Here is a 12,088-nt window from a genome sequence, read left to right as displayed (position 1 = left end):
TCGTCTGTCTCTGAAAGCATAATCTGAATAATCTTCTATTGCAGCTTTTTTTTTTTTTTTTAAAAGGACCATATATGTCTTCTACAAATTTTTTCCCTTTAGACCTAATTTTGTTTAATTTTGTTTAGTGCTCTAATTATTGCCCACATTTTACTAATAAATATTTACGGGGTGCGGTTAATATACAGACGGAGGGGATCCCGGCATCAGCATCTCGACCACTGGAATCCCGAAGGTAAGTAGCGGGGTTAGGGGGGAGGGTCAGCATTAGGGGTTAGGTAATAAAAGGCGAGGGTTAGGTTTAGGAACTAGGGGGACGTTAGGCACCAGGAAGGGAGGGTTAGGGTAAGGTTAGGATACCAACCGACACAGTGTCGGTATTCTAACCCCGTCGGGATTCTGAACGCTGAGATCCCGAACCCATCCCATAATTACACCTCTTAATGGTCCTTTAACCAGTGTGTTTGTCTACAATTATACAGGGTGACTTTACAAAACCAGCAAGTAACTGGCACATAAAATATAGATCTACAAAGTTTCATTCTGAGCGGTCATATGTCCTTTTAAACCAGCTCTTACGGCTTGTGTAATGTGTCTTCTCTGGTTATCAGCAGGACATGTGCAAACATATTGCAGATCCTGCTCTCCCTCATCAACACACAAAACTAAAACTGTGCCACACTGATCATATGTTATCAGTACTTACTGTAAACAAGGCGTTCAATCCCCATACAACATCCTACGAAAGGAAAGAAGACAAAAAAACAGAAAAATTAAGAAAGCGCTCAACAATATATGATTCAGTCACTTTTCCCTGTTAAAATGATTTGCTTATCAGAAGCAGAAGCCCCAGGACAGAGAGACAGGTCTGCGGCCAGCAGGCGACAGAGAACAACATGTGCTAGGAACTCTTGGGCTGCTGGAAAAGGCTAGATTTAAAACGAAACACAAATTGAAGCCTGTATGGACAGACTGCGGGGAATAACAGATTCTTATCAGATTTTACAGTAATATCACCGAGATTAAATTGGTTATGATCACAACAAAGGCACCTGGGAGTGGGGGAGAAGCCGGGAGAGAGCTACTCAATGAGACAGCTGAAGCAGACAGAGACTTGTCATTTAGAAGAGCTGCTTCAGAGTAAATAAAAGCTGCTCTAAAAAAGAAAATGTAAAAAAAACAGTTTGCAAAAGGTAAACCCACACAGCGTGGTGCTTCTTCCCATTTCTGTATTTAAGAGGACCTGTCAACAAGGAACAACGAACAGATATCTGGATGGATAATACATAACTAAACATTTACTGAGCATTACATCCACATGGCATACGCAGAAGAAAGTTTTATACATACTTGTATAAAGATAACTATTTTATGGGCATATAAAAACATCTACGAGGATAAAATTCATGGTCTGCCAGGAACATGTCTGAAGAAACTTGGCCCAATATTGCCAGCTGTGTAGCTTCGGAATGGCATTGTCTATCCCATATTTCAAATCTGACACATTGGCACCTATGTTATCCTAAATTATATGCCCATAATATTAAGGTTTTTTTTGTTACATTTCTATCAAGTTTATGGATAAATGCACCAAAAGCTGTTTATTTTAGTAAAAGTTTGTGCTTCACAAATAAGTGTAGGTTTCTATATAGATATTGTATTAGAAGAACGCCTATTTAAGGCATACCTGATTGTGTATGGCAGCCATTTTGTGAGCAGAGTCATTATTCATGAGAATTACAGTAGGTCTGTCGGAGGCATTTTGTGACACACATCTCACTAATGTATCTAGTTGTCGGCTGAATTGAACGTTGGTACAGTCCACAAAATGGGAGATGTCACTGTCTACCCTGTATAGCAGATGGCTTAATTAGTACCTCAGTCAATTTGAATTAAGCACCTGTGCTCAACCATGGATATCTCTAAAACCTGAACTGTTGCGGTGCCTTGAGGACCGAGTTTGGGAACCTCTGGTGTACAGAGTAGAAAATGACATCTCCCATTTTGTGGACTATACCAACGTTCAATCCAGCCGACAACCTGACACATTTAGTGAGATGTGTGTCACAAAATGCCTCCGACAGACCTACTGCAATTCTCATGAATAATGGCTGGGCTCACAAAATGGCTGCCACCAATATGTAAGACACATACGGAAAGATTTGATTGGCTAAACAGAAATGATGTTATGTTCTGTCTTGGCACAGACATGTTTACGTATTAGTAATAGCTTTTTTTTTTTTATACCGGAACCACCTCAGTGAAGATATTCTTTTATTAATTCATTGGATCTAAGACAAAGGTCGACAAGCAAAACTGCAGTGATGCTAAACGCCCTCTGTTAATCGCAACAATGACTGACCAGAGCAGTGTCTCTTGACGTCTGCACAGGACAATTAACGCTTACATTTTCATGTTTTAGCCATTCCTTCTTGTGAAATAATTAAATGAGCGAGAAAGGTCACAAGGGGAATGAGAGCTATTGATAAAATAAACCACAATGATAGTTTTTTTAGTGGCAGAAACGGCTTTCTTATGTTTGCATCAATAACTTACTGTATGTCAGCAACAACTCCTCAGCCCCTCCAAGGCGTATACTGATTTAGCAACTACAGAGTAGATGACAAAATAAGATCTTACGTTGTGCTGCTGTGTAAGGCACTGCTACAACCCGGAACGCACACAAAGGGACAGATCCACCGCCAAATACCAAACAGTCTACATCAGTTTAGGGGTGTGTGGAATGTTTATATGGAAATATTATATGAGCGTAATACTTGGGGAGCAGACTGTACACTATAGGAGGAACGGTTAGTTGGGCTTGGCAACTATATTTTTCACAATTTAATCACCTAACCCTCCCCCCTTAGTGCCTAACCATAAACCCTCCCCGATGGTGCATAAACCTAACCACCCCTGTCCGCAGTTTAACCCTAACCTCCCCCCTCCCGCAGCCTAACCCTATCCCCCCCACCGTGGTGCCTAAACCTAACCCGGCCCACTATACTTACAGTTGGGATGCCGGCTGCCGGGATTCTGGCGTCGGCATCTCGACCGATGTTGGTATTCCGGCACCTGTCTTCTGGCCGCGGGACGGGATTACGACCACCGGCATCCTGTGCGACGGGCACCTAACTGCATCCCGTTTTATTGTGGTCACTGCCCCGATAGAGCTTGCAATCTAATTGCGCTGCCTCAAGTATGCACTATTCACAAACACACACACAGGCCAGTTTAGTCAGAAACAACAGAACCCCAGCTGTATAAATACTAGTGAAGGAGCTAAAGGAAAACCACTGAAACCCTGTAAGAAATATTAATTCCCTTGCAGATAGTGACAGTGGGGCAGATGTATGAAGCTCAGGGAAGTGATAAAGTGGAGAGTGATAAACGACCAACTAATCAGCTCCCAACTGTCATTTTTCAAACACAGCCTGTAACATGACAGTTGGGAGCTGAGTGGCCGGTGGTTTATCACTCTGCACTTAATCACTTTCCAGAGCTTCATACATCTGCCCCCTGGTCAGAATCAGAGGGGCTTGTGAAGCATCAGTGCCAACAACTGTGACACCTCTGTATATAACTGCATTCAATTATTTATTTCAATCGAAATCTGACTACAAATGGAACTCTCCCATTACGTGACTAATCGTTGTCATCTTCAAAAAGAAAACCGTTTTCACACACATTTCTCATAGCGATTTATATAGAAACCAGGGAATGACGTTACACTCCCTAGGTAATTACACTTCTTATAAGTAACGTCAGAACCACATGTTCCCTTTATGTACAAAAAAATTGTGCAATTTTCTATCCACATTGTGTGTATTCGATGGCAAACCACCAATATAAACTTTAGATGTGATTGCAAGACATGGAGAAACTGCTATAAAGTGGTCTGGTTGTTTTGGGAAACCCATTGCACCCCCAGAAAACTCAAAGGGGTATATTTACTAAAGTGAGAGTTTTTAGAAGTGGAGATGTTGCCCATAGCAACCAATCAGATTATCCTTAACATTTAACTAGCACCTTCTAGAAGATAATAGCTAGAATCTGATTGGTTGCTACGGCCAACATCTCCACCTCTAAAAACTCTCACTTTAGTAATTTCACCCCATGGTCTGGCATTGTGCAGAAATATCTTCTCAGTGCTGAATAGGAAAGATCCTGTTTTGTGCGTTTAGGTACTAGGAAGTCATTTATACATGGTCAAGGAGCAGAAATAAAGACGGATTACACGGCAAAACCCCCAATTATCCCCCCTCCCCTCCTGGGCAATTTGTGCAACAAATAACATAATTTCTTCTTGTTTTTGTGTGTGAGCGTGCTGATTCTTTCAAAAGCTTCAAAATGTGAGAGATGTATATACATATATATATTTTTTTTCTGCTCTATTATCCTTTCAGATCTAAAGAAAAGAGGGGTTTAACCATAGCCTTAGAAATATTATTTCAACAAAGCCTCTCTCTTGGCTAACGGCAGAATATAAATATCACGTAGTCAATATCTTTCTGATAATTACAGGCTTGTCGCAAGGATGTTCTGCCTGTCGGTGAAAATCTGAAATGGTTTGTGAAAAGTCGTTTATGGAGAAACTACAAAGGTCAGTTTTGTATCCAGGATCCCAGATCTGACAATTTCCCCAAGATATACCAACACGGGATAAAATATAAAATGTTTTTTTTATGGACAAGCGAGTAAAATAAACTCAAAAAAGAAGTTTCACATTCTACAATTAATGGTTTTACTGAACATAATTCAAGCATAAAGCAAAAGTAATATATATATATATATATATATATATATATATATATATATATATATATATATAACTTTGGATCCATTAACCTGGGACTGATACAGTGAATTGGAGTGATGAAAAAGTCATACATGTATTTATGTATCATCCTGGCTTAGCTCATCTATCTGATTTTGAGCTTTTGCGAATCATCAGCATACAAGCTGGGTATTGAAGCAGCTGTCTACAGCAGTTAGAACAACGGTATGCTGCAATTAGTAACTCAAAAACATAACACCGCACAATGTACAAAAATACATAAAAAAATCCAATGTCAACTACTGTGTATGAAGGATTACTGTATAACATTTTTCACTGTATGTGCGTATATATATCTAATTATGTAAAATAAGATACATTGGTATATTCATCCCACTGTGTTATAGAAGAATATGAATGCCATATTATTTATGTTTCTACATAACAATGGCTGAATACGTTAGAAGTTTTTGTTGCTGTTTTTAGAGTATTAGTTACAAGAGATAACAGCACCTGCAACTACCGTATTAATAAATGTTCTTACTAAGGGGCAAATTTATCACATCGGTTGAGATGTGATCAATATTGGCCATAATGTAAATTACCGCTTGCAATTATCATCCATCGAGTGGCGGGACAGTCAAGGGGAGGTCCCGTTCCCCCAAAGAGCTTTAAGTAGCTGCTAGGGATGATAAGCAGTGTGTGCCCACCTGTCCCCCTGCTCACAGACGCTGAATCAACGTGAACAGACAGCTCCGTGGCTCTCATTGGCCACTGAGCTCACACCTACCCGCCCCCCCACCTCTTCATATGGCATGGCTTCTCCTTGTCCTGCCCACCAATGTTGATAGAAATGAACGCTGCACACGCTCCCCTCTCCTCCCGGAGAAGGGTCCCCACCAACTCTACACCCCGTCATCTGTGACATATAAAAACAGTGGGGTCTGGAAAAGGTGCATATAGACACCTCCTTATTGTAGATGAGGGGATGGAAGGACGGATGGATGATAGTACATGCACTGGCACTGCCGATTTGCTTACGGTGTGTGTTGAGCTCTCCTGGTAGGGGTTGCTGGCGCATGCACAAAAGACAGAAAACACTGACTGCCAGAGTCTTAAGTATCACCAACAAGATCTTTCTGAATAGATCACATGAAAAATAGCACAGCCAGCAAAAGACAGGGGGAACCTGCTTCCGGTATAGCGTTTTAGGTGTAGGGTGAATCAGGGGCCTGTGAGCACCACACACCTGTATCCTTTATAAATACGCCAGTGTCTTGAGTATATATGAAAAATAAAACTTTCAATATTCCATGACTCAAATGAAAAAGACTCTGAGAACACGTCTATGTGCCCAGGACTGAAGAACTGTTTTCACAGGGTAGAACCTGTGCCATCAAGGAACTATAGTGATCCAGAACTTCTGAATCAGTATAGTCCTCTTCTTCTTGAATCCGATTTAGCATAAAACACTTTATACTTCAATGTAATTTACTGCTTATGGACATCAAAGAGTAATAATGACAACTCAATTAAATCTAATTTTATCCATATTCCTTCCATTCTGAATCTGCATAAAGCTGTATATGCTATTTAAAAAAAAAAATGTATCTAAAATACTGTTAGTTTATGAGTCTACGGGCGTTATCCAATTTGATCGTGGTGGGGCTATCCTATTAGCCCCGAAGTGTCGCCCAATCGTGAGATAAATCCTATTATTTTGTTCAAAATAACGAGGTAGGGTGAAAGAAAACATGGGAGAAAAATGGGGATAATCAGCAAAAAATGCCCGTTTTCGCCAATCGCGGGGATCAATTAGCGCCTGAACAATGTTCGGGGCTAATTGTATACCACCCTAAATGCCTAAACCTCATACTGAAATTAGACATTCCATGAAATGCCAAATTTCACCATGAGGCTACGGAATATATAAATCTAATTGTGGTTCAAATTGTTATTTTAGTGTGTCTAAGTGAATGAAAAAATATTAACCACTTAACTGACTAATTTTTTTTCCAAAAACCGCTCAGAAATTGACAGGTTTTTTTATGACTGAACTAGGTCTAGAACATCTATCCAACACAATTTTATAAAGCAAAAAAAAAAAATTATATATATATATATATATATATATATATATATATATATACATATATACATACAGTGTGTGTGTGTGTGTGTATATATATATATATATACATATATATATATATATATACACACACACACATATATATATATATATATATATATATCCCGATCACTGTGGCCAGCAGTGATCGGGACACATGGGGAGGTGGAGCTGAGGCTGGAAGAAGTGGGCGGGGGCACCACTAGGCTGCCCGGGTGCATAGCAGCAGCCGCGGCTCCTGCTTCTAGTAGTCAGTGATCATTAGTGTGATAACTGTCCGGTTGCACCAGAGCCACAGCGGGAGGGTGTCCCACTGGCGGCCTGGGTACATAGCAGCAGCTGTGGCTATGGCTTCCTACTGAAGGGGGTGGAGCCGGCTGCCCAATCACTGCTGGCCACAGTGATCGGGTCTCAGCAGCAACCGCGGCTACAGGAGCCGTGGCTGCTGCTTCTATGGAAGTGCGCTGATGGGGGGTGCTGCCGGCTCCCGATCTCTGTGGCCAGCAGTGATCGGGACACAAAGGAGGGGAAGCCGGGATTGTAGAGGGACCAGCAGATCCCTCTGATCTAGGCCGGCTGCGGGAAGAATAGCTTCCCGCAGCGGCCTAGTGGGCATTTCTGACTGGCCGCATCAGGGAAAGCCCAGCCTGGTGTGGTCGCATCTGATGCGACCGTGCCAGACAAGTGGTTAATAATGATATTTTGGATTTATGTTATACATAAACTACATGTGTCCTGATACACTGTGGCTTCTACCGTGCCAAAAAATCCCCCACTAAGCGCACCAGGTCTCGGGCCACCCGTCATGCGTTTTTCCCCCCGCTTTAAATGTGCGTCTTATTTGCATAAAACTGACAAAACGACTTTGCTAGAGTGAACTGATCGATTTGATGTGCGACATTTGTACATCTGTGTGCGAATTAGTCAATCTGTATACAAAGGGCTGCAGCAGCGGCGGCAGCTATCCCCCGCGCCAAGTACCGTTGTGCTTCATCTGCGACTTTGTACGTGTTTAAAACTAAATCAAACAAAGTCGCACCCGGCATCTCTAGTACGCGGTGAGTGGTATTTCGCTGCGTCTGCGATGCAAATAAGATTTAAAAAAAGAACGCGGTACGCTACATCTCCGAGCTGCTCAGTTGCGCCGTATTGCGTAATGACGTTAGGTGTATAAGGACACATCTGTAGCTCATCCGCTTGGTAAGCAATTATTACGTTTAAGCAACGATCTACAGATTTCATTTTATACATATGTTGCTTTATTTATTCATCAATCAAATCACTCATTCATAGCGAACTCTATAATAAACAATAAAAAACAAGACAAATTAAAGCCTGTACGTGTCACATTAGGTGGAGCATGAATGTAGCTTGCACTTAGCTGAGAATTATAGGATAGGTAGGTGAGAGAACACAGGAAGAAAATCTGCCTGCAACTGTGTATAATGTAACACTTCTAGGACAAGCAGTCTTTGTGGAACTGAAACAGTAATTATTATGTATCAGAAAGGTGTGGTGTACTTGGAAAATCACCTAAACTGTCATAACCAGCTTTTCTTGTTAGCGAATTGAACATGTAGAACACAGCCATAAGGATTCTGTCATTGCTCTGTGATGTAGCACTGAATGTACTATACATACCCAGGTGTCTATAATAGATAAGGGAGAGCTGCATTTTACAGGCACATGACATAATGGAGAAAAATGCTAAAATCCTGGCTAGCACGTGGCAATGCGAGTAATAATTCAGCTGTCAAACACCCATAAAACTTGTCCATAAATGAGTCCTGTTATTGTCCTTGTACAACTGCTAGTATTTTTCTCTGTAGAGTTTATCTAAGTCTTGAATACAATTTTCCAATACGCTATGGAATGTATCATACAGAAAGGATAATTGGACTAAACTTACAAAGTGGCGGTTTCGCTGGTTTTGAAACCTCTGCACATTGCCGGCAAATTGAAGCACCAAAGCAAGAATTCCCTATTCAGCGGTTTTGCAAACCGCCATCGATGACCATCTGGTTTGCGCCAGTTTTGTGGCTGTAAAACGAATGTTAGAAACTGCTGCCCCAATCAGAAGTTGAAGAATCACAATGTACTTACTGTATAATGAATGCAAATGTTATGTATTGAACAAGGATGCAGATAACATTGATAATTCTCTTATGGAGGTGTGGGGGGGATACTATTTTATTAATATATTAGTGAGAAAATGGTTTAATTTTTATTAAGATAGCTGTATTTATTAAGTATAGTAAATAGGCTATATTAATTGGTGTTTAAAAATGCTTTTATGATGGGGCAATATTTATTATTTTATGGTATATAATTGATGCCCACATTATAAAATAATGTACGTTGCCCCATCATAAAAACATCTTCTGAACATATAGCAGCTTTTTAATCTTTTGCAGCGGTTTCTAGACCCGACGCTTAGTAAATCTGGGGTTTCTATACTTCGAATGGTAAAAAAACATTGACGGTGTTCGAATGTATTCTAGAGGGTGGATTCTTGGCAGGTTTCCGGCAGTTTGGGCTTAATAAATCAACGGGATGCAATCCTGATGGTGAACAACATGAAAACCGCAGAAAAAGCATCCGCGCCACTTAGTAAAAGTACCCCTTGGTATTGACAATAGCAACTAATTAACTGTGAAATTCTTAGATTGTTGATCAGTACTAAGAAAAACAAAGCAATCACGGTGGACAGACAGACAGACAGAAGAGGTCTTAAAATAGTTCAACTTAAAGAGGATTTAATTTGAAGGCAAGCATACATCCAGAATTCGGTTACTGTATCAGGCCAAATAACTGCCCAACATAATTTAATTCTTGAGTTTCACAGACAAAAACAAATTCCCCCTGCAACCCATCGTCACTAATTACACCCTCCGTCTACAGCATCTAACAATTGGTAAGTGCATACACACTTACTAATGGCCCACCCAATGTGTGTGGCCAGCAGGGCTATTTGAATATGCCCGACCACTTGTGATGTCATATTCAATGGCTGCTGCGGCCAACATATCGCGGTTGTCATTACTATGTTCCCATTCCATAGACTAGTACTTACTAGGTGCTGAAGCAGAACTGTGTATCATGCATTATTGCGATATCTGACAACCGCTCTCTCCATCTATGGTGGATAGGACCATGGCAGAAAGTAACTTAAAGTGCTACAGTGCAACTCCAGGCCCCATAGCAAAACTTAGGCAGAGGACCAGCGATGCATCTGTAGCCTCCCAGGTCCCCAGAGGTACTTTAAAAAAATGCTGTGGAGGTCTCTTCTGAACAACATTCAGAAGAGGACATTTCAGAGCAGGGAGCACCAGGGAGTGCTGCAGGCGATGCCTGGAATGGGGTAGGGGGTGCGGGGCGCACTCCCTGCACCCATGGCAGTTCCACCACTGATTTAAGTGCATCTGGTAGAATCAGGGGCATGGCACATTTTGTCTCAGATATCTATTAGTGCAGCTGGTAGATATTCATTATCTCTGGTCAGCTCACAGAATAGAGAGCAAGCTGTGCTCACCCAATAGGTCACCTTCCACCCCCTCCTTCAAAGGGGAACCCTTTCACCAATCACTAGCAAGCTTTCTCCTTCCTAATCATGCAACTATACAGCCGTTCCCACCAAGGAGACTGGAGATCCTATTTATACCTAATGCTCATCTCTATACCTGGCTGGCCTTATAACGAGCTGAGATTTATATTATAATTTGCTCCTCATTTATCGTGGCAGATGTTCTTGTAACGGAGGACTGACATACCATGGAGCTGTAAGGACGCTGACCTAATCACCTGCCATCGACACTGTTTGGTCCTGAGACAGAGATCTGCCTGTGAACCTCAATGTGAGTGATTATCACCGCTTACAGTACTGTCCCCGTTACGCTCTGACACCCGGCTATTATATTCCAGAGATCACTATTTACCTTAGCGGACACACCACGCCGGATATTCATCTGCCACAAGCAGTTGCCATTCTGCAGCACCTGGGCCTGATTTAAACTGACGGTGCATTGCGGCATAAACCGCTTTGGAGCAGAGGGCTAACATATTATGGAGCTCATAGGTGACAATCAAGTGGATCGGCATCCTTAGTCACTTGGTCTTGAAATGGCTAAATGTCTGTGATCTATTATGTGAGTAACCACAAGTGATTACAGCGTCATCCACGTTACTATTTTTTCACAGACAGAGATACAGAGATTCGGCTACCTACTGTATTTTGGAGATATTAATTAAAATCCAGCTGGTACATCACGCTGGAAGTTTACCTGTTATAAGCAGCCACTTTCCTTTTATTATCTGGGTGGTTGTTATAGGTATACATACCCAAGAGATGCCAATGAAGTCTCCTTGATATATACGTTGCACTGATACATTGTACAGGATTTAATTTCAGCCTCTAGTATTTTGACTGTTATGTGCATGCCATACACCCCAGGTCAATGGTACTAATCCTGCTTTTCTATTTATGAAAAGAAACATTGTTACTTAGACCCAAATTTTTAAGGATCTCCAGGAATATTGCAACTTTCCAATTTAATTTTCTACTAGCTACAATAACACTGAGTTGATACTCTCAAGATTGACTTTTATTTTCATTCATGTTTGTTTGTATTGTCTCATAGTATCTGTGTATGTATATGGTTTTAGATGGGAGTCTGATCAACTCCAATTTATATCTATGTACTGTTCTCCAAGTAATATCTTTCAATAATTGATGTAGTGTGATTTATGTATTCTTATGCAATAAATTTGTGAATTTTATTCATGTGTGTTAGACTGGTGTCCCAGCATAGACATTAGAGCGCAGTCCTTCTCTTTCTATTATGCAACTATAAGTACCAGGTTTAGGAAAAGTAGAGCGTCACAGAAACGTCAAGCCTGGTAGAGGGAGTCAGCAGGGTTTCTTCAGAAGTATAGGAGCAGCACTGTAGCTTATATACATGCTAGATTTCCTTGGTTCTAACAAAAACCACAAAACATGTGCACAGGAGATCTACGGGTACCATATATTACCCTTTAACAGTATGAAAGAATAAACTGTCAATCCAACAGAAACATTATGATCCTGCATGGCCAAACATGAAGTTCAAAGATGCACCTGACGCCAAGTAGGAAATTTGATTACAATTTGGACGAGTGCATTGGATGCTCCATCTAGCACTGTT

General features: G+C 41.1%; 1 protein-coding gene across 1 annotated transcript in view; it reads right to left on the bottom strand.

Annotated features, from left to right (window-relative positions):
- Positions 1-12,088, bottom strand: part of UBE2F (ubiquitin conjugating enzyme E2 F (putative)) — a 209,200-nt gene that overhangs the window by 29,412 nt on the left and 167,700 nt on the right. Inside the window, 1 exon segment of the mRNA XM_088449896.1 lies at positions 707-739. Coding sequence (XP_088306022.1) covers positions 707-739 — 33 coding nt within the window.

Source organism: Taudactylus pleione, unplaced genomic scaffold, assembly GCF_031769625.1.
Source record: "Taudactylus pleione unplaced genomic scaffold, aTauple2 ptg000500l, whole genome shotgun sequence".
Classification (NCBI taxonomy): Eukaryota; Metazoa; Chordata; class Amphibia; order Anura; family Myobatrachidae; genus Taudactylus; species Taudactylus pleione.
The sequence above is the reverse complement of the archived record's forward strand: the minus strand, read 5'-3'. Positions and strand labels throughout refer to the sequence as shown.